General features: G+C 39.9%; 2 protein-coding genes across 4 annotated transcripts in view; one reads left to right on the forward strand and one right to left on the reverse strand.

The window, feature by feature from the left end:
• Window positions 1-4,540: 4,540 nt before the first annotated feature.
• On the reverse strand, window positions 4,541-22,087 carry MCM4 (minichromosome maintenance complex component 4). Its single transcript, XM_019661299.1, has 18 exons — window positions 22,032-22,087; window positions 21,219-21,536; window positions 21,027-21,110; window positions 20,487-20,651; window positions 19,999-20,162; window positions 19,805-19,906; window positions 19,469-19,564; window positions 19,292-19,387; window positions 17,847-17,985; window positions 14,778-14,998; window positions 12,601-12,721; window positions 10,210-10,469; window positions 9,405-9,770; window positions 8,761-8,888; window positions 7,472-7,679; window positions 6,229-6,457; window positions 5,613-5,746; window positions 4,541-4,788 (listed from the first exon to the last, which is right to left on the reverse strand). The coding sequence occupies exons 3-18, from the start codon at window positions 21,094-21,096 to the stop codon at window positions 4,696-4,698; spliced, it is 2,592 nt and encodes an 863-aa protein (XP_019516844.1). The 5' UTR covers window positions 21,097-21,110; window positions 21,219-21,536; window positions 22,032-22,087; the 3' UTR covers window positions 4,541-4,695.
• Window positions 22,038-27,395, forward strand: part of PRKDC (protein kinase, DNA-activated, catalytic subunit) — a 229,719-nt gene continuing 224,361 nt past the window's right edge. For all 3 annotated transcript variants that reach the window (XM_019661296.1, XM_019661297.1, XM_019661298.1), the window contains exons 1-4: window positions 22,038-22,239; window positions 23,833-23,909; window positions 24,014-24,106; window positions 26,366-26,440. In XM_019661296.1, the coding sequence (XP_019516841.1) occupies window positions 22,086-22,239; window positions 23,833-23,909; window positions 24,014-24,106; window positions 26,366-26,440 (399 nt within the window). In that variant the 5' untranslated portion in view covers window positions 22,038-22,085. The remainder of the gene's footprint in view (window positions 22,240-23,832; window positions 23,910-24,013; window positions 24,107-26,365; window positions 26,441-27,395) is intronic.

Raw genomic sequence — 27,395 nt, forward strand, 5'->3', positions numbered from 1 at the left:
CAACATGGGCCAGTGAAGAGGTGTCCTCCACAACTAGGCTGAAGAACAAAATGACAGCAACTTGTCTGTTCCCCTTCCCTGATTCTCCACTGCTGTTTCCCTCCCTCAATTCCCCAATAAAATCTTAAAAACATAAAAAAAGAAAAAGCTAGCCTAAAGTTAGGTGCAGTTGTCTGCCCCCTGAACCTCTCTGCTGACTCCTTGCTTCTTGAATAAATTTTATAACTTCTATTCCTTTTGGGCCTTGTGAATTCTTTCACATTCTGTGAATTACCAGGGTTATCCAAAGGCGAAACACACCATCCTGGGGTTAATGAATGCTCTTATACATTATGTTTTGGGGAAGAAAGACATAGGTGTTTTGAAATAATTTACACTGAGTAAAGATAAGGGGGATGGAAAAAGGTGTAGCAGGGGCAGGCAGTTCTATGGTGTAGGTACACAGCCAGTAAGGAAGAAATATTTACGATTGGTTACAGGCAATAGTCCTGAGAGTTCATGCATACGCAAGATAAAGTGGCATCTAGTGGTCTGCTAATAGAAGCCTGGAGGTTGATTTGAGACTCCAAGAAACTCAATGAAAAAACACTCAGCCTAAGAGAAAGCTTATAAGAGTTTGAGCCAAACTGATGACAATTGCCGGGAAGCAGTTTCAACGGATTGAGAAAATGGTCCGGAAAATGGCCGTTTTGCAATTTATTTTATACATTAGAATTAAAGGAGGAAAGTTACGTGAAATCCATTGGTTGTAGATTAAAGGGGTGGGAGAAAGCAAATTGGGGGAAATCTCTGGGATTGGATAAAAAATACACACACTTCTTTTACATTGGTGGATACAGGATAGTTAATAGCATTTTACAGCACATAGAGAGTGTATTTGGGAAACAAGGTAACAAGGAGGGATTTTGTAGATTCCTGCTCTGCTGTGGTGGGTTGTGTCCCCTGGGGTGGGGGCGGGGGTTCTAGAAAAAGAGATTACTTTGATATTGCAAGGGTATGTTACCTTAGATGCAAAAATACGACAGGCTCACTTAGGGTAAAGATTGACCTTTGTCAAGGAAGCTAAAGGGCAAGGATGTGACTACCGACCACTACTTGCTTTTAGTTAGGAATTTTTATGTTCAGACCATCTTATGTGGTTATTTTTCAGTCTCCTGAGCTTGTCAGGTTTAATGTGTGGCCCCTTTTCTGTCCACAAAACATTCAATAATGTGAGTAGTTTTGTTAATTGGCCCACAGCTATTATATAGGCTAACTGCTCTTTTTTCTCTCACTCTTTGGCCTGCTGTAATTTAATTTAGAACATCTCAGAATTTTTCTCTTGTCAATAGCAGGGGAGTCATCCACTGTCACGTTCTTTTGGCAGAGACTCAAAAGCAGGCAGAGAAAGAAAAGGGAAGGTTGGAATAAAAGGGAAGGTTAAGATACTTACGCGCTGACTGGAGGCTGTTAGTGAAGGGAAGCTATACAGAGGGTCTGTGATTTATTAGGGGAACATATTTGACTTTCTCTTATTGGTCCTAAGTTGGAGGCAGGGAAAAAAGTTAGGGAAGCCAGCAGTTACTAATCAAGTCCTGGTCATTTGGGGCTGATTGTTACAGAAGTCAGTTTAGTTTCCTGGATTGTAACTAGAAATTGCAACCTGGCGTTCTGCAACTTGGATTTACAGCAGGCTGGTTTCCTGGGCTATTAAAGATGAGAAATTGGTTTCTGGGGCAGGTTGTGGGCCAAAGTTCTATTTCTATATATGGCTTGGCTATTGTCCCTTTGTATATTCTCTCAAAAAGTATTAAAATAAAGGCATATTCTACTGCATAAAAGTGTAACCAAGTTCAAACTCATACTGCTCACTGCACAACAGCCAGTAAGTCAAGTGACAAGAAGTTGGGGCAAGGAAAATGACTTCATTCAAAGCTAGCAAGCTAAGAAGATGGTGGGCTAGCATCCTAAAGAACCATCTTAAGAGAGTACAGAATTCAGTCTTCTATGTCAAGGCAAGGGGGAAACGGGAGAGGCAAGATAAGACTGACGACCGCAGATATCTGGGCGCCTGCAAGCATGCAAGGGAAAGTGTGAAACCTCTTCGTTCTTAGTCTGTTGACTCTAGTTGATGTGAGTCCTGTCATAGGTTCATGTAAACTTTTGATAAACAATCTTATTTTTCTACATACTTTCCTTCTATTTTCGGGAGAGGCACCTTCTGGGTAAGGGGCTGTTTTTGTTAAACTCAAGCTGCAAGCAGAATTGCTCTAACGGTGAGCATGTCTATATGCAAGACTAAGCAGAAGCTATTAAACTGAAGGCCATGGGAACAAAGCAGGCTTGAACAAGATGAAGTCAGAGAGGCCGAACATTTCACTTGTTACAAAAGTACATATTTAAAAAACTGTATTCTGGAAATGTAGGCATCACCATCAGAAATAACTCAGAAACAGGTACTCGTGATTCTTTACACCAGAAACCACCTTGTACAAATGGGGAAGATGATCTTCAGCCCAAGGCAGAGGCTGTCAGTCTTTCTTGTCCAACATTCCTGAGGGATGTGGTATGCTCCCAGTCATGTGGCACACCATCTAAGGGAACATCTATCAGAATTTAGGGAACAGAGCTCTAATTTGAACACCTCTTATTCTTCCACTCCACATCTTGAGATTTCAGATTTCAAAAATGTCCTCTGATAACTCTTATATACCTAACTCTCCTTTCATAGGAGTCAATTCTCTCTGCAAATATGTAACAATTATCTATGACCAGGCACTGCACTGAGGGGATCTTACTTAATGTCCCTCTTCTTGGAGACCTACAGACCATTGGGCAAGTTATAGACGTGAACAGGAAATTCACCGAGTTAAACTGAGATTCACTACAATGGAACCTGCCAGCAACAGGACAGCCACATTATCTCCATTCAACTAAAATTCCCTTAAAATCAAACTATGTTGTATATACCACCTTCCATCTTAGAATTGCAAAGTTCACAAAAATATTAGTAATGTATAAACTTCAGGGGGAAAACATCTTAGTCAACAAGTATTTGAGTATATACTACTTACCAAGTAGTTTCAGGTATTATTTACATTTAAAAATTTCAAATATAAAGATAGCTTCCAACATTCTAGCCATTACTGCAGGCTAAGAATTTAATTTGGAGGAAAAAACCTGTCTTTAATTCCTGCATCAATTTTATAACTCTACAGAACTGTCCTGTATAAAGGAAATCAGCTCTAGAACTTTTGACACCTCAATTTCTAGCTGCCTAGTAGCAGCTCACTTTTCTGTGTTTTTTTTTTTAAGATTTTTATTGGGGAATTGGGGAGATGGGAACAGTGCTGGGGAATTGGGGGAAGGGGAACAGACAAGTTGCTGTCGTTTTTTGTTCTTCAGTCTAGTTGTGGAGGATGTTGCTTCACTGGCCCAAGGTGGCACCATCATTGCGCTCTTCCTGGGCGAGACACATCAGTCGCCGGCTTCTGGACGGCCGCTCACTGCGGCTGCTGGCCGCTCATGCTGGCTGCTGGCTACATACGGTAGCCCATGGGAACCCACTGCCACAGGGGCTGCAGCCTACGCTGTCACCTCACGGTAGCCCAGCTCCAGGTTGAGCTGTTGTTCAGCATCTTAGCTGTGGAAGGCAGTGTCACTGGCCCTCATATGTGGGATCCGAACCGGGGCCCTCTGGCGTCCCAAGCGAGTTCTTAATCATCACGCCACTCAGCCGGCCCCAACTATCCATTTTTGATCTTATAGTAGCCATGAGAACAAGCCTCAAGAAATAATTACATTTGAGAGTGTAACAGAGAGAAAGGCTCTGGTCTTTCATTACCGCACTCTGAATAATATGCCCTGGCTAAGTCTTATTTCATATTATAATAACCTAAAGCAGGCCGGCCAAGTGGCGCATTGGTTAAGAGCTGGCTTGGGACACCAAAGGGCCCCGGTTCGGATCCCACATATGAGGGCCAGTGACATTGCCCTCTACAGCTAAGATGCTGAACAACAGCTAAACCTGGAGCTGAGCTGCAGTGAGTCGCTGGTGACGGCGTAGGCTGCAGCCTCTGTGGCAGTGGATTGCCATGGGCTACCGTGTGTAGCCAGCAGCCAGCATGAGTGGCCAGCAGTCGCAGTGAGCGGCCGTCCAGAAGCTGGCGACTGATGTGCCTCGCCCAGGAAGAGTGCAATGATGGTGCCAACTTGGGCCAGTGAAGCAACATCCCCCACAACTAGACTGAAGAACAAAAGGACAGCAACTTGTCTGTTCCCCTTCCCCCAATTCCCCAATTAAAAAACAACAACACAAAACCCCCCCAAAAAACCTAAAGCATATGATTGCCATTAGAAAGTCTAGCATACAATGCATGACCCAGACTTCCATCTTCAAAAAAGACTGACATCTTACTATCTGCATATAAATACACATTAAAGTCCTGGTGAAGAAAGGGCACTTCAAGAAAATAATCTCTACTGTATGTTTGTAAATTGGCATGGTATTTTTACTTAAAATGTTTAAAAAAATGACAATATACACACTTCACTACAAAAATTGAACCCAGGTTAGAAAATTTTTATGCAGCCAAATAATGACTTTAAGATTTTATTTCCAGTAATGGCAGCAGTGGCAGCTGATTGGTCCATATACTACACATATATGCAAGGAAGTGCTGATAAGCAGAACACACAGCACTGCTCACAAGAGCTTCAGAGCAAGCGAACAGTTTTTCCAGTTACTGTCAAGAAGTCATCATCAGCCAAGGCACGCAATGCTTCTTCAAACATATCTTTGGTAATTGCCTTTAAGAAAGAGGAGGAAAACAAATATTTTACATATCAAGTACTCCCTTACCCGGTATACATACAATGACTTCAGTTTAAAGAACCTGAAATCATCACAGTCTCTTTCCTTTTTGGTGGTTGTATACATTTCTTACATTCTAACTCAGGAACGGCAAACATTTCCCGTAAAGGGCCAGATGAAATATTCCATAGGCTTGGCAACTATTCAACTCTGCCCCCACCACGCCAATGCAGCCGCAGACAATATATAAGTGAAGGGGCATTATGACAGCAGGCAAAGGACTGGTTTTGGCCATTGGAATTCTTTTCACTGAACAACTCAACTGTACTTATTCACAAAAGGGCACCTGAGTATTTTATCCCCCAAACAAATTTATATAATAAATTTGATAGTTATTAAGATGTGTGATTGCAACACTGTTTATAATAGCAAAAAACTGCAAACATCCTAAATGTCCAGCAACGGGTTAAGTAAATGATGGACTATGCATACAACAGAATGTTACCCAGCCATTATGTTACGAAATTGTATTGTTAATTAAAAAAGAAACGGCAAGTTACAACACAGTATAAATATAATTGATTTATGTCCATTTTTCAAAGAAAAGACTACATGTGTACAAATACACATAGAACAACTACTAAAGGAGTATAACAAAATTTTAATCGTGATTATTTCTTGATGGTTTTATGGGTGATCTTACTTTTCGTCTTTATTTTTATCTACATTTATTACTTAAACAATAAATGAAGGAAAAAATAAGAAAGCTGAATTAAGGGAAAAAAACTCTATTACACAAAAAATATATATAAACACTTACTATGTCAGATTGTCCTCGAATATCTTCAAAAAGTTGCTGGTATTTTAGAGCTGGTGTTTTGCCTTTAGATAAAATAAGTTTTTTCAATGCTTCCGCTAACTCTTCTTTCCGTTTACGAGAGGTGGCACTCATTCCTGATTTAAAAGATATTAATGAAAATATTTCTGCTATAAGGAAGAGAAATGTCTCAAATTTCCATAAAGGTTAGGGGACAGTGGCTGAATGCCAAAATACATTCAAAATCATGAGTTCTGAATTCTCTGCTGTTTCCAACTTTCTATTAGCCAATAGCTGCTACTTTCCACTGAAACAGTCCACATAATCTAAATAGCAGTCAGTGCTCATTAAGAAATGAATCACTTCTTTAAAATGGGATAACACAGGTGCCTAGAGAATCCCTTTGAAATTAGATACAACACTGTTTGTGTGTGTTAGTGTATATTTTTCTCAGTAGTATGTATTTTTCTCACAACTTTTATCAGATTCTCAAAGGTGCTCTGATCCAAAAGGTTAAGAACCTCTGCTTCAAATGACTGAATCGTTAGTTTAACTGTGAAGTATCAATTAGTTATATATTAAACAATTTTCATGTTTTTGTTTAATATAAGTAACAAACCTGTAGTAAGAATAGATATGTCCACAATGCCAGTCCGGGGATCAGTGGCAGATTGCTTTAGAGCCTCCCGATGTAGGCGTTTGGCCTCTTCGACATCAATTGCTTCAACTTTGTTTGAAAAGCGTACTTTAGCGTGGGCTTCTGCTAAGCGAATCAATGATTCCAGCTGTCGAGGGTATGCGGAAACCATTCCTCGGCTACTACCAATCTTTCTCATGTCTACATAAGCCTAGTGTAGATAGGAAAGAAACCAAAATTCTTTGGTAATAACCTTAGTTTTGTGGTTGAACTTTGAACATTTAGGATTAACAGACACCTGCCTGGCTGCCATGTGCAGGTACAGAGGGGAATGAATGAGATCAGCTTTGTGCCTTGAAGCTCATCAAGAAGGTGGTATCTGATGTAGCTTTGAAGAATGAAAAAGGGGAATGGGCAGTGAAGATGCATGAGGCCTGGCACTCAAGAGGATATGGTGTGTTGGGGTAAGGGGCAGGCTGCAATTAGAGCAGAGGACTCATCAGGGTGCCCTTCTGAAAAGGGTCCTCAGGCACTGACTCTGGTTTTTATCCCTGCTGGGGATCCATTTAACAAGGTACACAAAAAGGATTACTGGGATGTCACAAAGGTAAGTTGTATTAAGCTTATATATAGGTGACATAATTTTATTTTTTTGAGGAACCCTCAAAAATGACACAATGGAAAATCAAAACCAAACATACAAAATGTTATCATCTGTAACTTTCATTTGAGCATTTTTGGGAGCTTCATTAGGATGCAAAGCCCATCAAAACACTAGGAAACCTTCCTATCCTAGTATGTGTCATCACGCACTGCTGCCCATGTAAAAGGATGCTGAAAAGTGAACATAAAATACTTTATTTTATTATTTAGAAACAAGCAAATGGAAGCTCAGAGATGTTGGGTGACTTATCTAGAGTTACGGAGTTATTAAGTAATATCACCTATATTTCAACTTCTATATTCTGAATTTAAATTCACTATGCTTGTAAGGATTTTAATATAAAAAGTATGTGTATAATCTACAGAAATGAATCTCTTACCCCTTTTTACATTTAAAAAAGTTATTTTTGCAATAGAAGAGGAAAGAGTAGTTATAGAAAACAGTATTACTCTTAACAAAATAATTACTGTTTTAAGAGGATGACTGGCTAGTTACATTAAGGTTTTTGGCTACAGGCTCAGCAAAAGATTTTTTCATGTTTTAAACATGGATGTGTGTTACCTCGATAAGAGCTTGGCTGGCTTCCTGGCTCAACCGAGGCATGACCATGCTATGAGCATAAGCAATGTAGTCCTTCAGTACCGCCATGTCCATGAACTCCTCCTCCACTTGCTCCTCACTCTGGTAGTACAGAGCGACAAGGTGGTGAGCCAGACGCCTGTCGTAGGCTTCGTCCTGAGGGTCCAGCATGAGGAAGATCAAATCAAACCTGAGAAAATATTGTAAAAACACTGTTTTCCTAGTTGGAACACCAACATACCTACAAACATAATTTATTGCTCTTGGACCACCTAGGCATATACAGTCAACATGAGTTCAGTCAGGCCTGCTAAGGGAGACGAAGTGTCTTCTGTCTAGGTTGCCAACAGAGCCTTCAGATCCATCCAGTTCACCCTGCTCTGTCCCCAGCAGGTGATCCCTTCTCCTGGCCCTTAGGTCTGCCCAGAAAACTACTGGTCATCAAACAGCTCAGTGAAAGAATTAAAATTCCCCTGAAGGAAATGTTAATATAATTTTGAAGTCTAGATGATACAAATGAAAATATGTTCAACTGTTTTGGGAAAAAAACAACTACCAGAGGTGTCAAAAAAATGTATACAAGTGGATACTTTGGTCAACGTTGCTCAAGCAGTTTGCCGTAATCAGAAGTGCTTGGATGCTGATGGTAACCACTCTGAACACCTCTTGTAATTGTAGAAGTCAAATGTGACTTGTATTCATCTTTCGTTATCGGTATATATTATTACAATTTTAATAGTTTTCCTTTCTTAAAATGTGTATACATTTTTTTTAGCATCCTCTGTATTTGGTTAAAAAGAAGTAATTGAAATATAAAATAACTTTATGAAATACATCAGTATTTGTAGTAGTGGGTTGAGAAACAGTGTGGATTACATGATTCCACTCTTAACAAATTTAATTTTTCACAGCCTTATCTACCGTGTGAAGCTATTCTCTATAGAAGAGTGTAGCAGTTGGCTCTCAATAGTGGCTTTAAGACTGAGATAGAGTAAATAGTGAGTGACAGGATTCTGAAAAGGGTGTCAAAGTGAAATGTCCTAATTACTTCAAAAAACAAATGAATGTTAAGGTGCTACCCACAGCTGAGTAGAGAAACACTGTCCTTGCCATGAAAACACTTGACCAACCAAATTTGAAAACTTTTGCATTAGAGTGAAGAGTATATGTTATCAGTTGCAGAATATTAGTATTTCTTTTCTTACTCTCACACTGAAAACTCTACAAATGAGCAAAATAAGAACATCTGTTTTATAAAAATGTTTTCGTACCTTGATAATAATGTGTGCGGTAGCTGGATATTCTCAATAGTAGTTTTTTTAGGATTCCATTGAGACTCAATAGGATTTGCTGCTGCCAGGATAGAGGTGCGTGCATTGAGCTGACAAATAATCCCAGCCTATCAGAGAAAACAGTGCAGTTAGAAACCTCACCAGGATGCTAGCAGGAACTGTGAGGGTCATCTTTGCCTGGCATGGCCTCTGCCATGTCTCCAGTCACCAAGAACCATGTCATATTGTAAAGGTGGCTTCAGTGGTGCCACAGAGGACAATACCCTGTCCTTGGAATCATGTCAAAGACAGAATCATGTCACGGACTGAGTTTTAGATAAATGTATATGGTCTAACTGCATCTTTATCAGAAACTAATTCCCTTGCATGAGATTTAGGACAAACTCAACTTCTATGAAAACCTCCCATTAGTGAGTTTTCAAAAAAGATGAAAGAGGATCCTGTAGAAAATACTCAGAGATTTAGCTGAAATCTAATAGAAAAAGTATTTACCAGTTTCCCACAGTTTAGAACCAAGATAACACTGCACAGTTCCACAAATGCTTTATTTCAAATGTCCATACATTTATTTTTTTCACACATTTTAAATGTGTCCATGTTTACGGATGGAGAATGTGACTTACCTTTGCTATGGAAAGAGTCTGCTGTTCCATGACTTCATGCAATACTGATCTTGTACTTTCATTCATCTTGTCAAACTCATCAATACAGCAGATACCATTGTCACTGAGGACAAGGGCACCAGTTTGCAGGACAAGCTGCCTCGTCTCGGGGTCTTTCATTACATATGCAGTGAGGCCGACGGCACTGGAGCCCTTCCCAGATGTGTACTGGCCCCTGGGGACCAGGTTGTACACATACTGCAGCAGCTGGGACTTGCTGGTCCCAGGGTCACCGCACAGCAGAATGTTGATCTCAGCACGAAACTTGCCCCTTCCTGTGTGACTAAAATCCTTTCTTGTTCCGCCAAAGAGTTGAAGCAAGATTCCCTAAACAAACGTTTAAACATTCATTTAGTACAGACTAACTGAAATATAGTTTAAATGTTAGAATACTTTTCTACTCTATGAGTAAATTACAATTAAGAAATTTAAATAAAGGTATAAAAATGTGAGTGCTTTAAGTTATCACTAACCAATTTACACATAAGCACATACCATCATGCCAGAATGGTAGCCATGTAAATGCCTATTCTGACCATGTGTGGCTTTTCTTATGTTTAGAAACATTTACGTTTGGTGTAGACATAAAGAAATGGAAACAATACTGTGATTCTCCTTAACCAATAACCAAGTCAGGTTGTGAACGCCATGCTCTGCCAAATAGGCAGCAGTTCTTATCCTTTATGGAGGGCGGGGAAGGATGGATGTTTATACTATTTGATCCCAAACTATAAACCCCAACCATAAATTAAAAATACATTGTTACCTTCTTTATATCTTCATGCTCATAGATGCTTGGAGCCAAGGCTGAAGCAAGTCTCTCGTAAATGTCTGGTTTTCTGGAAAGTTCCTTAAGCAATTCCACATGCTTCTCTGAAAAAAGTTTCTGTTCTGCTTCTTCATCAAGGCCATACAGACGTTTTGCATCAGTTTTTCGATAATGAATAACATCAATGTGGGTTTTGTAGACAGACTTCACATTACTCGCTCTTGGATTGACTCGAATAGGCACAGCTCGATAGATGCCTGAGGGCACAACCAAGAAACATACTTTTAACTTCCAGTAACAGGCTCAGTGAACTAGTGCAGAAAACAGGCAGCTCTGGGAGCTGGCAGCTGGCACTGGATGAGGTGAGCTCCACACACATTGTCTTCATGGAACTCCTAGAGTCGAGGACTTAGGCTTACACTGTAAAGTTCTCTAAGGGGACAGGATCTAGTTGGAAAGAACACAGGTTTCTGAAGAAGGCAGAGCTAAAAATGTGTTTGTCTGTGACTACTTGTTAGCTCTGTAACCTTGGGTACCACGTATATGAGCATAACCACATTACATATAATCATTTTGAGGCTTAAATGAAATTACTTTGCTTCTAGCACAATGCTTGGCTCATGGCTGTGTTAAGTGAACAGTGTTTTGAAACAGTATTTTCATTTCCCTTAAGCTGAGTGTACAGAATATACTTAGCAATATTTGACTGGAACAAAATGCTACTAAAATCCTATTTCAAAAACTTGGAAGGAAAGGACACCCTTAAGTCTTTTAAAAATCACTCACAAATTATTTCACACACAGTAAAACAATCTACTGAGTCAAAGGTGAAGGTATGATAGAGGAAAAATGACTATCTTTTGTTCATAAAAGGAGGTATTTCTAGGTGAATGCTCATGCCCCACTCTGCTTTCTAAGGAATATAATTTAAGATTAAAAGAAATAGGTGAACCATCAACCCTTTAATCGTAACAACTCATCCATTTTCCAAGAACAAAAATGTCAAAAACTGATATGTCTGATGTTTATCTTTTTTAAATTTCAAACTAGAACCCTTGAACTCCAGCAGGACAATTCGGTTTCCTACTGCTTTTTGAGAAAATATCCAATCTCTCCCTAACAGCTTTCATAACATGCCGCCAGAGATCACCTGTCCTTTTAACAGGTGAATGTAATTCTTTTTTAAAACATATCATTTTATATGTAACAATCTTAGAATACACACGCTTCATTATGCCAAGACAGATTAAGGATGGTAACTGTTTATTTTGTTTAAAGAAGCTATCTTTATTGGTGCCTATAATGATTCATGTTCACAGAACAGCACTAATACTCATTTTACATGTATACAGCATTTTTCATAGCCCCTTCCTCCCAAATACTTTCACATGTATCATCACATTAATTCCAATTTGCAGTTGAGGAAATTAAAATATTGGGTTAAATACTTTATTGAGGCTTTCAGAGCAGTAGGGTGGCAGAATGAGGATTGCATATCTTTCACTAAAGAAGACAAATCTTTCAAATTTTTAACTACTAGATGCACTTTTATAATTAAGATTGCTAGTGACAGCTGCTGAACTTCATACAGGGGGAGACACAGGATGAGAAGTCCTGACTCACTGAATGGAACAGATGGACTGCCCCAGGAGCCTTAGCCACTCTGTGGATTCAATTCCCACACTGCTCTCTAATAAAGAACTACAACTGCCATAAACACAAACCATCACCCTCCACTTCCAAAAACCAAATGCCCACACTGCTATGAAGCACTGAAAGAAACACTGGCATATTCATGTGGTGCAGTGGAAATAGAACTCTTGGCAGTGAGAGAGGATGAGTCCTAGTGCCACAAATTACCATAGAATCTTAGCTACACTAATCTACACTTCTATGAATCTCAGCTTCCTCATTTCTAAAAATATAATGTAACTCCTAGCATAGAAGCAAGTTGCTCAGATCCATTTTTTCCTATAAAATTTTTAACCCTTAGCTATGCATTTAGGAAATAAAAAGAAAATTATTTAAAATTCCAGAGTTGCTAAGCACTACTTTCTGGAGCTGCTGGTATATCTCATATGCTGCCAATATCAGCCTTGTCTGAAGCTGTTTTCTCAAGATATCAACACTATCAAGTCAAGATACACACATATCTTTGGAATACTGAGATAGCAAGAAGCAAGAGACTGCAAAGACAGTGCACTGAAACATTCTGTCTTGATGTTAAAAAGGTGATTAAAGCACTACACCCCATCTTCTCAAGCCCTGCATGATGTTGGAGGCAGGACCTCACCCCATGCCTATGAATTCATGACAAAATCAAAGGACTAAAAAGGTGTCATTAAAAGCAAGATTGACTTATGGCATCAATACAACCTACACCCTTACCAGTAACATTCACTCTGTCCCCAGGTTGAACCTTGTCAACAAGATCATTATGAGCAAAAAGGACGACAGTGTGAGGTGTCTGCCCTGCAGGCATATCTTCAGGAGACTCTTGAAGTTTGATCTGAAAGAGGAGCAGTGAAAACAGGGAACTCAGGAAATGAAGAAAGCATAATGGATACAAAAGCTCCAAGTCTTTGTACCACTGAGAAATAACTATTTTTGATGCTTAGCATCTTTACTTTGAAAACATTGTTCTGTGTTTTAATCTCCAGAAAGTTTTTTAAAAAGCTTTTAATGTGACATGAATACGCTTTTTGTGAGGATGTTATTTAAACATATCCCTATTTGAGGGAGGGGAGGCACAATTTAGGTGACTTTTTAAAAAACCATTTTTAAGGTTGTAGTGGGTTATCTCTTTGTGTAAATGTTTGTCTACATTTCTAATTATTTTAGAAGTTACTTCTAGTAGGTTTCCTAGGTGGAAAGCACACTTTTCAGATTCATGGTTAAGCACTTCTGTGCATCTCTGCTAGTCATTACATGCACCTCACAAATACTTGCCTATTTACCTATATACACTTATGTAACAGCCTCTTTTGTACTATTCTAGGTGTTGGGGACTCTGCAATGAACAAAGTCTCTTCTGTCAGAGGGGAGGGGCAGATAATACACAAGTGAGCATGTAACAGATCTGACAGTAACAAATGCAACACAGAAGAGTAAGCAGCACAGGGAGTGGGGGTGCAGGAGATGCTTTTCATAAAGCAAGGTTAGAGGAGGCCTTTCTCAAATCAGGTGACTTCTTGGCAGAGGTCTAAGGATGTTAGGAATGAAGCATGTGTTCTCAATGGAAAGATCCTGAGCCAGGCTTGAGCTTGGCTGATGATCCATGAATAAGGAAATAGCTGAGACAATGTCAGTGAGATCCGTGGGTACAAAGGTGTGTTGTAGATAATGATGGTCCATGTGGGCTTGGAGACTACTCTAAGATATACGTTTTATTCTAGGTCAGTTTGGTAGTCTTTGAAGCATTCAAAGAATATACCCTACAAGCTACTTGGGAACAGAGGCTCCACCTTTGCATGTCCAGCTTGTATGTAGCACCATGCTGGCATGAGTTGAGATATATTTGTTCCAATAATTTGTACCAGTTATTAGATGAAAATTTACATCTTAATTTGCAATTATTATTATTATTACTTTTTTTTTTTTTTTTTTAGCTGAGCCATCCTGCCACCTGTTGGCAGCTCAGCTCCGGCCGTGAATCGAACCGGTGACCCTGATGCTCAGAGCTCGCTTAATTGCAATTATTTGGTTTGTATTAACATTGAACGTGTTTTCATTTTCTTATTATTCCCAGTAAAGGAAATTTCTTTTGCAGTATTTTGAACACATTCTGTCTACTTAACGTTAAAAATTTCTTTTAAACATTGTAACAAGTCCTTGTCCTCATGCATACTTCTATGCCATTACAATCACAGTAATTAAATGATTTTTTGCCTTTCCCACTTATTGTTATTTTAATAACTTCATCTTAAAAATTTCATGATTAAAGAGGTAAAAGGTCAAACTTCCTATCGAAATAAAATTTGTGAGAAAAACTTTAGAAAACTTTCACAACCCATTCTTTACCAGTGGAACAGTTGCAAAATGACAGAACTTAACCAAATAATTTTTACTGATCTTAAATAAATGTTTTATGTACTCTTAATCTGACATGTTAAAAATTTACAATCTTAAATATTTCCCATAGAGGCATCTCATGTTAAATTTGATTTAACAAATCAGAGACTAATTTGATCTGTTAACTTATAAACATTAAACTTAAGATGTTTGTGGTGGAATAATGCATTGTCTTTTCTTTATGAAGTATTTTAGGCCATGAGAACATGGGAGTATATAATGAACTGGTGCTCACTGGCAATAAAACAGGGACAATGCCATTCCAAAGCTGAAGCCTTAAGAGTGATCCAACTATCTGGCCCACAACCCTCTAATAAAACCTACACGCTGTCAGAGAAGGAATGAAATAGTTGAATGCCATTTAGGAAGCAAGGTTTTAGGGCCTCACGAGTAGACAAGTTACATTTGGCTTTTTGAGAGTCCAGATAGAGGCAAAACAAAGGCAAAAAATGCCAAAGGGGAGGCCATCCAGCACACCTAGGAAGGCCACATACCATCTGCTTGTCGGAGAACACAGAGCGATTGTGTATCAGTGCCATGCTGTGGGTGGTGTGGCAGCGCTCGCACACGCAGGGCTCGGCGATGCGGGCGCGGTCCATCTCCACCCGGGCTGTGTGGGCGCACACCTGGCACTGGAAGAAGGCCTCCTGCATCTCTGGAATCAGCTGGGATGTCCTGATTACCATGCCACTGATGGCAATGAGTTGGTCGATGTCTGCAAGGGGGAGAGAGAGGTTGGTTTGTCCAACAACCACTGTCCACAGCCCAGGCAGACATGGTATCGCCCAAAGCTGGATTTCTGTCCAGGCAGGTCTGGGTTTGCTGTCAAGCCCAGAAAAACCTTATCGAGAGAGGCAGAGGTACCTGCGGATGGCTGGGGTCACACGAAGGTGCTGTGGCCAGGGAATGAACATTTCATTGGGTACCTTCAGGTCTGGCCTAGAATGCTCTTCCTGTGTCCAGTCTGCCTTCCTCTTAAACCCAATAGGCCCCTGACCCACAGGCATCCCACCATCTTCTCATCTGCCTCCTATCTGGCTCCACTTTCTGGTTTTAGATGAGAAACTCTATGCTTTTGCCTATTTTGTTCCACGGCCTTCCATATCTGATTTGCTGTGCCACATATAAGTCCTGCTGTCTCAGTGTATGTGAAAAGCATGGGATCTAGAGCCACACAGACTGGACTAAGCACCTGTGTGACCTTGGGGACACCCTTAACCTCTCTGTACCTCATCTATAGAATGGGAGTAATGGCAGTACATACCTCACGGAGTTATTGAGGATTAAGAGTCAGCATATATCAAGCCTAATAACTACCTGATACAGAATGAGCACTATATACCTTAGCCAATCATCACTATCTATATAAGAAAGGCCCTATATAGACTATTTTGCACTCTTGCTATGGCTCCTCTATAATTTGGATCTTCCCTGACAGACAACTTTCCCCCAACTAATTCCTACTGCTGGTTCTAAACAAGCTACACTGTTTTTTATAGTCAACATGCCATGTTACATGAGTGTATATAATTAGGTAAATATGCAAGTATTTGTGAGGTGCATGTAGAGACTAGCAGAGATGCACAGAAGGACCTGAAAAGTGTGCTTTCCACCTAGGAAATCTACTAGAAGTAACTTCTAAAATTAGAAATGTAAACATTTACACAGAGATAACCCACTACAACCTTAAAAATGGTTTTAAAAAGTCACCTAAATTGTGCCTCCCCTCCCCCAAATAGGGATTGTCCCATCTCTTAAGCACTTAATGCCGATTCACAAGGCCTTTCCTTTGATCCTGTCCTCCCATAAATCTTCTTTGCTTCTCTCTCTACTAATCCTTTTTTTTTTACTTTAAAATGTAACTTTTGTAGTAAATTGCAAAAATAAATGTAAAAGCTAAAATTTTTGAAATCAGTTGAGTGCCTGGCAATTAGTAATCCCTCATCTCACCCTGGAATTCTTTGTGTAACAAAGCTGTCTCTAAAACTTAAGATGCAACACTCTTGCCCAAACAGCTCTACCTCCTCCAGTGTCCCCATCAGAAGTCTCTATCACTCTATCATAGAGATAATGTCTGGAGTCAGTTTCATAAGAGAAAAATAAAAATTACGCTTCTTTAATACATAGTGAAGTCTAATGCTTGCTCATGGTTATTGGCTGTCTTATTTCTACTGAAATTTGTGTCTTTTACACATTTAACTAGAGCAATATTCACTCAATAGCTTTTATACCTCAATCTTCATACAAGGCAAATATCATGTATATCCTATATTTTTACTCCTATGGCCACTGTCTAGCTTAGGACCCTGGTGTCCCATATTTGAGCTACTGTTAAAGTCTCCTAACTGAACCTCAACATACTTTGCACACTAGACCCACCATGAACTTCTCAAGAGTGGCACATCTTTCTCCTCTGTGGCTCCCTATTGACTACAAAAAATCTAGATTAAGTTGGAATTCAAAGCTCTTTATATTTCTTCATTCTGCTGTCTGAATTCTTCATGTCTGCTTCCTAAATCCTTCTGTAACCCCAATTTCTATTCCACCATAAACTCTTCCCATCTGGGCCTAGTGCTCTTCTTCTCTCCCTGGGCTGAGACATCTCCTGCATTAGTCTTCAGTTATACCTCTTCTTTTTTTTTACTTTCCCAACTAGATTTCTTTCTTAATTAAGCTCTAGAGCAGGGATATTTGTATTTGTTTTCTACAGTGATTCTGAGAAAGCACCGACTTAATAACTGTAGAATTATTTTATTTAAATAAAGTCCCCTTAAGATAACTGTCAATAATTACATTTTATGTAAGTGTATACAAGGTCTGACAATTAAGTCTGCGAACTTGTTGCAACGATATTGTTAACCTTTTTTGATATGAGAGAAATTATTCATTATGAATTTGTACCAACTGGACAAATAGTTAACCAAGTTTACTATTTGGAAGTGCTGAAAAGGCTGCGTGCGAAATTAAACGAAAACGACCTGAACTTTTTGCCCACAATTCATGGCTGTTGCATCACGACATGCTAATGCACCAGTTCATATGGCAATGTCTGTGAGAGAGTTTTTAGCCAGTAAACAAATAACTGTATTGGAACACCCTCCCTACTCACCCAATCTGGCCCCCAATGACTTCTTTACCTGAAGATTAAGGAAATAAGGAAAGGTATTTTGATGACGTTCAGGACATCATGGGTAATAGGACAACAGCTCTGATGGCCATTCCAGAAAGTGTTCCAAAATTTCTTTGAATGGTGGACTAGGCGCTGGCATTGGTGCATAGTTTCTCAAGGGGAGTACACTGAAGGTGACCGTGGTGATATTCAGCAATGAGATATGTAGCACTGTTTCTAGGATGAGTTCATGAACTTAATTGTCTGGCCTCGTACTTGTATAATTTCAGTTAAGTTAAAAAAAGGTATGGTGGGTTCATAATCATATAGGGTAATTGCATCTATTATTTTGTCAATTTCTAATCCGTCACCACCAATTCTCTTAAAGTTTCTTAATGAAATGAGGTATTGTTTATTTTTATGTAAGGTATTTTTCTGTTGTTAAAAATATTACCTTCTGGATTCAGGTTTCTCATATTCTTAGTCTTCAACGCATTGAATGGTCTTACTTGAATCTGATGTTCCAAGATTGAGTCAGGGTAACGGTCAAAGAAGATCTCATTGACAGCCATGTCAAAAGTTGGGATAACCTCCTGTAAAAATGAATGAGAATTCCAACCTGTGTTTGTATTCCCCTTTTTGGGTTAAACACAAATAAAGCATTTCATACAAGCAAAGTGTAAAAGCAAAAACACAAGGCATAATCCAAAAGCATTACCCTATATAATCACACACACGCTATTTACAAAACTTGGGCACTGTGAACTATCTTATCTTACCGCTGCATGCTCTTATTGGGGTCAAATGTGATTATATATATGAAAGTGCCTTCAGTATGTACAGGCATATTTTAGGTTTTTAATTAGTAACAAAGGATTTTGAGCACATACTTTCATGTTTTACTTTTTCTCCACAACAAAATACCAAAATAGATTAAATTAAAATTATTTTATTCAAGTTTGTTAACACTTGTTCCCTATTTTGCAGGTGAGGAAACAAGAGAATCTAAGCAACTTGACCCAGGTTACACAGCTATTAAGCAGAAAAGTCAAGATTTAAAACCAAGTTGGTTTGCCTCCAAAGCCTGTAGCTAGAATTAACATAGCTGATAACATCATCAATAAAACTTTAAGCCCAGAAAAAAAAAAAAAAGACTACAGTATGGTCTAATAGCATTGTTAAAGATGGCACCAGTATGCGATGCCTTTATAAAATATTTCCACTTAATTTATTTCATCAAACCCAAAAAGCTAATAATTGAAAGATTCACCATTACTTTTTATACTATTAAGAAAAACTGCCAAGGGCCAGCAGAGTGGCTCAGTTGGTTAAGAGTGCAAGCGCTGAGCAACAGGGTCGCCACTTCTATTCTCATATGGGCCAGTGAGCTGTGCCGGAGCTGAGCTGCCGCTGAGCTGGTGACAGCATGTGCTCTCAACAGCAAGGTTGCCGGTTCGACTCCTGCATGGGATGGTGGACTGTCCTTCCCTACCCCCGCAACTAGATTGAAAGTGGCGATTGGACTTGGAGCTGAGCTTGCACCCTCCACAACTAAGATTGAAGGACAACAACTTGACTTGGAGCTGATGGCTCCTGGAAAAACACAACATTCCCCTTCCCTAATTTCCCAACACTGTTCTCCGCCCCCCCCCGCCCCCTCCAAAAAGGAACACTGCCAATTAAACTAGGATAGGTCACTGACAGTAATACACATCTAAATTTCTGAAACGTTAAAGTGTGAAAAAATGCCTATCTTAAAGGAGAACACACATGGTTTTTTAAAGTTGTTTTGCTTTGGAGGCAAATTCCATTATCACCAAGGAAATTTTGCTATCCAAAAACTCTTCAGATGTTCTAGATGTTTACTGTAACTCATCAAGGCCAAAGCCAAATTCTTACCTGTGGGTAGCAGATGAGCTGTCTGTATAGATTTTTGTTAAATGATTTTATGTGTTCACAGTTTACATTTAAAAATGGCTCCCCGATAACATTAATCTATAAGATAAAATGAACAAATTATATTCTAATGGCTTTCAAATGCATAATTTGAGTTTACAAGTAAGAATATACGATTACCTCCCCAAGTCGTTGCATGTAAAGAGGTTCAGTAATATCTATGCCAACATTTTCTTCTTCTTTAGCCAGAGGATCAGTAAAACACTGAAGAAATCTCTTGATGAGAGAAAAACATTGTTTAATGCATTTAAGAATAAGCAACTATTCAAAATACATTATGACCATGTCATTATTTGAAGACAGGATGTCACTATTAAAAACTAGAAAAACATCAACAATTCTAAGCCATCTAAAAATCTACTCCTAAATACTATGGCTACTTACATATAGGTTATAAACACGTTCTCCCAGCATTTTCAGACCGATGCATATAGATTTGAACTACATATAGCTCACCTGGAAATTGTCTTTGCATGTTGCCACATTTACATCTGTTCCCCAAATGACAAGTTTTTGGCCCAGAGACTGGTCACTCGCCACTATATCTTCTGCTGCTGGCTATACAGGAAAATATGACAGAACCACGTTAAAGGGGAATTACCCATTTTATGTTCCCAAAATACAGCTACCAGAAGACTGTACTCACTCACCCCTTCGGACTGCAAATCCACCTGCAGGCCCTTCCGTGCAGATCCCAGATCAGGCCTCTGCCTCACAGGTGTGCCCCTGACACCACTCCTTGGGGTTCCCTCTACTCGAGAGCTGGGAGTGCCATATGTCAGTGGCGAACTAGCATCAAAGTCAAGAGGAATAGCTATAAAAATGAAAATTTAAAGTTTACAATGAAATTCTGATAGCATAACAAACCTGAATCTATAGTATTGATTTAAGTCAACTAAACACAATTTATTGTAACCTCTGGTGGATAAGATTCTGAGGACTATTAAACGTTGTACAAAAAAGCACCAAGTTTCTTTCTCTGTTCACTAAGTCCTAACAGGTACTATCAGTGTTCTACTGGTGAATATACTAGCTCATGCAATTACATCAACTACCCATTAACAAACCAGCAAATCTGACCAGCTGAATCATCATCTGTATATTAGGCACGGTATAACTCAGATGTTCAGAAACACACTTGAAGAATGTATCTGAGGAGGGCTGGAAAATAATGTGTCCTGTACGGCCGGTGTCTGCAAGTCAGCTCCAGGCGACGTAGGCATGGGCTGCAGCTCTCCTGTAGAGGTAGAATCCTCGCCTCTACGTCTCAGAGATGGAGATGACCTGGCATCCTCACTTCGAGCTTGTGACACACAAAACAGAAAAAGATGGTCATCAATTCCCATTGTTGGTCATCCTGGATTTGTCCTTCTCTTAGGACGGTTTGATTCAATACTGAACAAATACAAATACAACAAAACCGAGGCAAATGAGTAGACATGTTTAACCAAACAAAACTTGGAAAGTGCCAGGCAAAGGTGGAAATGGGCGTCCAGTGCTGTCTGGCTCACAAAAGTCTGTGCATACTAGAACAGGCAGGGCATGAACCAAACGCTCGCCTCCGCAAGAAGGCGGGACCTGGAGATAGGCGATGGCGCGAAAAGACCAGAGAGGGAGAAGACGGAAGCTTGAGGGAGGGGGGCTGAGCGGCGGGACGGACTTGCGGGAGACGACTTACGCGTTTGCGTGGGCGTGGCCCTACCGCGCCGGCTGCCACAGCGGCTCGGGGTCGACGCCGGGGACGACATGGTGCCGGGGGTACCTGCGCAACAAAGAGTACAGGATCGTGCCGCGTCCGCTTCCTCCGTTCCGCCGTACAGACATCATTGCAGGGCACCGCGCTTCGCTCTCCCCGACCGCGCGCAGTTACCGGAGAAAGGCCGCTGCTTCCGACGCACGAGAGGTTCCGGGGTGCACTTGGTGGGGAGCACTCCTACACTGCACCAGTGAAGCCCAAGGTTTCGCGCCGGCGGCACTTCGTCACATACTCGGCGGCGCTAAACCAATCACAGCGGCGCTCTCGCATGGCTCCGCCTCCGGGAGATGCCACAGGCCACCGACAGGGGTGACCGAACCGCCGCCTTCGGCGCCCCGCAGAAAGAAGACTCAGGCCTCGCTGGGTGCCCACCTCCGTTCAGTTGGTCTGATCCCCTACTGGGACCGCGGTTTCGCGGGAAATCTGGGGAATCTAACCAGACCGTGTTCAGCTGGGGGTTGACTTTCACTGTAGTGTTGGCCAAGAAGAATGTACTTCTTTACACCTTAAGCATTTTAATTTCAAAAGACATCCCAAATGCATTATCCACTTTTTATTAAGGAAGAAACTGTAGATCTCGACCCAAGACCCTAGCTTGTCTTTTTCTGCTGTTTGTAAGTCAACTCCGCCAACTATCCTCCCCGTCTATTTCCGGAGGTCAAACCGTTGGATTCTTGTTTCTCCCTAAGCTTCAATTTATGCATGCTAAGTGTATCATGTGCAACATATTCATAAACCTGCCAATATCTAAATACACGTCTAAGCTGCTATTCGTACAAGGCGGACCCTCCTACTATGGTGTCATGGAGGGTTCCCGCCATCTCAAGCCCCGCCTCCACATGGAGGGTTCCCGCCACCTCAAGCCCCGCCTCCCCCTCTCTCCTTCCCCCACTCCCGGAACCCTGTCCCTGTTCCCGCGAGCCCTACCTCGGGTATTTCCGGGACCAAGGCCGGGTGTGCGCACGGGAGGTGCTGCGCATCATGGCTGATTCAAGGTCAGGCGTGCAGGGCTCCCTGCTGCAGCTGCAGGAGTCGTTGTCTGCTGCCGACCGTTGCAGCGCTGCGATGGCCAGTTATCAGTTGATCCGGGGTCTAGGGCAGGAGTGCGTGCTGAGCACCGACCCCGCGGTGCTGGGTGGGTATCGTCCCCGGCCGGGCTGGGCCACGCTGGGTCTCGAGGCGCGTGCGCGTTTCCGGGTTTCTGAATTGTGCTGGAGCTTAACAGCCCAGCGTTTCTCTAACTGTAGGTATATTGAACAATATTTTGAAGTCCAACCATTTGATTCTGGGTCGTCGTAGTTCCTGTGGCTGTGTAAAAAAGTGATTTGTTATACTGCCTTTTTTGACTGCAGAGGAAAGATTTTAAAACGAAAGTTCGTGAAAATGTCCCAAATTCGTCAACCATTGTTATGCCAAATGGGGAGACAGAACAAGAGGAAAGAAAGTATTCTTTCACCTTACTCAAGAATAAATCCACCAGTACCTTTTCCAAACCCTTGTTTTTGCTGTTCCTACTTTTGAGAAGCATTGCAGAAATATAACTGAAAAGTCACGCTGTTCTTTGAAATTTTAGCAATGCCTAGAAGAGAACTTTTTGCCTCTCTGTAGTAAAAGTGCCTCTTTTTAGCACTTTTAACGTAGATCACTGTTTGAAAACTCCAATATTCCTTTTTAAAAGCACAAATATGCAGACCTCTTCCATGGTGTGCCTTGTCCTCATAAAGATGAGATTTTCTTAAGAGGTTTTTGCTGAATATATGGAGATATAATGTAAAAAACACCTCAAACAATATGCTATATTTTTGGTACCTGTCCATTGTCAAGGACATATTAATGGGGAAAAAATTTAAAAACTAACAACATGATGTAAATGCTTTGTTTTCTAGCCTCAAGTTTTCTTAGAATTCCTTATTGTTCCTTTAGTAACCTGTTTGTAAAGCAGTTCCAAGTTTACTCTGAATGTTCAATATGTCCTTTCACTTGAGAGATTATGGAGGAGTGTATTAGTTTTCTATTGCTGCTCTAACATACCATAAACTTAGTCGTTTAAAACAACACGTTTGTTAATCTTAAATTCTATAGTCAGAAACCAACACTGGTCTCACCAAGCTAAAACCAAGGTATCAGGCAGGGCCACTTGACTTTCTGAAGACTGAGGAAGAGTTCATTTCCTTTTTCATTCAGGTTTTCTGCAAAATTCAGATCCTTGCATTTATAGGACTGAGGTCTCTTTCCTTGATAATAATGTTCCTTGCTTCTAGAAACCACCCACATTTCTTGTATCACAGCCCCCTCTCTCCATCTTCAAAACCAGCAATACTGGGTCAGGTAACTCTCCTGCTTGGAATCTTTCCTGCTCTCTTGTCTTCCCATGTCTCTTCCTTCCTCCAGTGCTAATGGCCCCTGTGATTAAATGGGGCCCACCTGATAATCTCATTTTAATGTCAGCTGATTAACAACCTTAATTCTATTTACAACTTTAATTTCCTTTGCCACGTAAAGTTAGCAAATTTACAGGTGTTAAGTACCCATGCATAGCTGTGGAACATCTAGAATTTCCGTTTTCCTTGTCTAAATATGACAGCCTTAGGTTTGCATTTTATGACTTATAAAGCTTTCTCAATTGAGAAATGTGCAATCTCTTTAGGTCCTTTAGGGTGGGTTTATGGGTTTATGGAGGAGTACTTCTTGGCAGCTGTCTTACCTTTTTTTTTTTTTTTTGGTCCAGCGTTACAGACTTCCTTAGTTTTTTCCAAAGATTTTGGTTTGCTTACGTTTGTTCGGAAATCACTTAGCATTGATGAAGTAAGTTGAAGATTTTCATTTTGCTTTTCTTGTATATTCCTTTTTATTGGAGTGACTCTTATTCTTACCCATATTTACTACGATATATATTTCTTTTATTATAGTTTCGTGATTGTAGAGAAGAAGTCCTAAAATTTTTATGTATTTTCTTAGAAAAAATTGGCCAGAAGATCACACCTTATTCTCTCGATGTTAAGGTAAGGAGGAAAAAACATACCTCATTATATACCAACATCCACTTTAACTTTCGGTGTAAGTTAAACTTAGATTTTTATTTCATTTCTTCTTTTCTCATTGGGGAGTTTATTTCTCCTTGATTGTGTTAGAAATGAAATGGGCTTTTTTTTTTTTTAAGATTTAATAAGCTAAGGCCTTGTCAAACTATTTTGATAACTTTTTGCATATAGGATAAATAATACCTTTTATAAAAAGTCATAATAAATTGGAATTCTGAATTGTGGGGAGATTTCAGAACACTTTAAAAAACAGTTTTATTTTTTAATTTTATTAAGATTATTTTAAAAAATTTTCAATTATAGTTGACATTCAATATTATATTAATTTCATGTGTATAGTGTAGTAGTTAGATATTTATATAATTTATGAAGTGATTCCCCTTTATAAGTTTAGTACCTACCTAGTATTATACATAGTTATTACAGTATTTTTTCTTTTTCTTTTTTTATTCAAGTTTATTGGGATGACAATTGTTAGCAAAGTTACATAGATTTAAGGTGTACAATTCTGTAATACGTCATCTATATATCACATTGTGTGTTCACCACCCAGAGTCAGTTCTCTTTCCATCACCATATATTTGATCCCCTTTATCCTCACAATATTATTGATTATATTCCCTGTGCTGTACTTTACATCCCCGTCACTATTTTGTAACTATCAATTTGTACTTTTTTTTTAAAAGATTTTTTAAATTGGGGAATTGGGGGAAGGGGAACAGACAAGTTGCTGTCGTTTTGTTCTTCAGTCTAGTTGTGGAGGACGTTGCTTCACTGGCCCAAGTTGGCACCATCATTGCGCTCTTCCCGGGCGAGGCAGATCAGTCACCGGCTTCTGGATGGCCGCTCACTGCCACTGCTGGCCTCTCATGCTGGCTGCTGGCTATACATGGTAGCCCATGGCAACCCACTGCAGCAGGGGCTGCAGCCTAGCCCCCGCCGGCAACTCATGGCCTCCCAGCTCCAGGTTGAGCTGTTGTTCAGCATCTTAGCTGTAGAGGGCAGTGTCACTGGCCATGATATGTGGCCCTCTGGCATCCCAAGCCAGATCTTAACCAACGTGCCACTCAGCCGGTCCTCAATTTGTACTTCTTATTCCCTTCACCTTTTTCACCCAACCCTCCCTCCCAACTGATAATTAAAAAAGAATCTTAAAGAATTCTCTAGGTAAGATTCACATTTCCTGTAGTTTGTGTGTTCTCTTTGGCAACTGTCTGAGAAGTTTGCCTCTCTTGTGCCTCCTATTCTCTTTCAACCTGCCTTCCTCAGGTTTCCTCATAACTTACTATAAAAACAGTCATTATAAATTAAGTTGTTCTTTCTCAGACTTATTTTTACTTTCAATAAGTGCATATCTCAAGGTAAGTTGTTTTTATTGGTCTTAAATTTGCTTCTAGTTTTTGGATGCTAAGAAGTATGTATTCAAGTTGAGGTAACTTATAGGATGTTATTTTATAAATTATAAGTAGCTCTAACATAAAATATTTTAATTATCAGTCTTTTTAAATAGGTTTTGATTTTATTCTTTATTTTATTTTATTTTTTTATTTCAGGTGATTTTATTCTATTGACTTCTGATCTTTCTTAATTGGAATCTTAATATTTGATAACATTATCTTAATGGTAGGAGTCACATTTGTAGAGTATTTCATAGTTTACAAAGTTCTTTAATGTACAGTTTGTCATTTGATTTTTACCAAGTCTCTGTTAGGTATTCTTAATCTCTCTAGAGATTACAAATAAGACTTAGAAGTTAAGAAACGCACCTCAGTCTTGGAGCCATGTTGCCTCCTTCGAAAGCTCCTGCTTGTTTGATTTTACTGTTTTCTTGTTAAGTTCCAGCCATTATTCTCTGAATTGCTTTAGTTATCTTTTTTATTCTTCATTTTTTCTTTTTTGGTATATGGCACAAGTGCTATGGGAAGCATAGAAGGAGGAGTAACTTTTACTTTTTTTTTTATCCTGCTAAAGTATCATTTACTTTGTGTTTTTGTGATTATTGTTGATGTTATTAGTATTGTATATTGCATCAATGTTCTCAGTAATTTTTAATCTATATATTTATATACTCTAACGTTATACTTTTATCAGCTAGGTATTGTGTTGTGTCATATATTGGTATTGTTCCTCTCAGAGATGTAGTTTTAGCTATTGTTAAGTCTTAGTTATAAGAACTAAGATCTCATTGATGATTTTGGTATGTCTCCTTTTCAAACCTAGAGTACTTGTACCAGTGTTTACACAAAAGATAAAACTGCTAAATGTAAAATTCCGGCCCTAGACCTTCTTATTAAGGTAATTTAATATTTCTAAGTACATGTATTGTATTAAATATATAACTTAAAAAACGAAATGGGAATTTTGGGTTGAGAGATATTGGAGGATAGGCTCGAATCACATTAGTGTAGGGATAAGATGCACATTTTCCAGTCATCACCCAACAATATCTTGCTATTTTGCTTTCAGACTCTTCTGGGTAGCCAGAGAAGAATTTTGGGTTGTGATGGGAATAAAGGGGAAAAATAACAGAGAAATTTACTACTCCTCCACTAACTCTCATTATCCTTACTCTTAAAATTACTGAGAATTGCCAAAATTCACCTCATTGTGTTTGAGATTTTTAAAATTTTTTAATTTAAGATTTTATTGGGGAATTGAGGGAGGGGAACAGTGTTGGGGAATTGAGGAAGGGGAACAGCCAAGTTGTTGTCCTTCAATCTTAGTTGTGGGGGGTGCAGCAAGCTCAGCTCCAAGTCCAGTCATAGTGCTCAGCTCAAGGTGCTGTGTTCAATTAGTTGCGAGTGGGCATAGCCACCATCCCATGCAGGAGTTGAGCCAGCAGCTTCGTTGTTAAGAGTGCGCACACTATCCCCTGAGCCACCCGGACGGCAGCTCAGCTTAAGGTGCTGAGTTCAGTCTTTAGTTGTGGGCAGGTGTAGCCCACCATCTGGAACAGGCAACCTTGTTGTTAGGAGCATGTGCTCTCACCAGCTGTGCCATCCTGCTACCTGTTGGCAGTTCAGCGGCAACTCAGCTCAGGTGCAGCTCACTGGCCCATATGGGAATTGAACTGGCGACTCTGTTGCTCAGAACTCGCACGCTTGAGCAAGCTCTTGACCAACTGAGCCACTTGGCCAGCCCCTGAGATTTTTTTTTTTAAGGTTTTTATTGGGGAATTGGGGGGATGGGAACAGTGCTGGGGAATTGGGGAAAGGGGAACAGACAAGTTGCTGTCGTTTTGTTCTTCAAT

The sequence above is a fragment of the Hipposideros armiger genome, unplaced genomic scaffold (assembly GCF_001890085.2).
Source record: "Hipposideros armiger isolate ML-2016 unplaced genomic scaffold, ASM189008v1 scaffold_343, whole genome shotgun sequence".
In the NCBI taxonomy this organism is placed as follows: Eukaryota; Metazoa; Chordata; class Mammalia; order Chiroptera; family Hipposideridae; genus Hipposideros; species Hipposideros armiger.

What these genes read in the sequence shown, in the direction of transcription:
- MCM4 (XM_019661299.1), bottom strand. Translation starts at nt 21,096, where the DNA reads ATGTCGTCCCCGGCGTCGACCCCGAGCCGCTGTGGCAGCCGGCGCGGT. An exon ending in AGCATGAAGATATAAAGAAG is followed by an intron (nt 9,771 to 10,209) that starts GTAACAATGTAT and finishes ACGTTTGTTTAG; the next exon opens with GGAATCTTGCTTCAACTCTT. An exon ending in TTCGAGGACAATCTGACATA is followed by an intron (nt 4,789 to 5,612) that starts GTAAGTGTTTAT and finishes TCTTTCTTAAAG; the next exon opens with GCAATTACCAAAGATATGTT.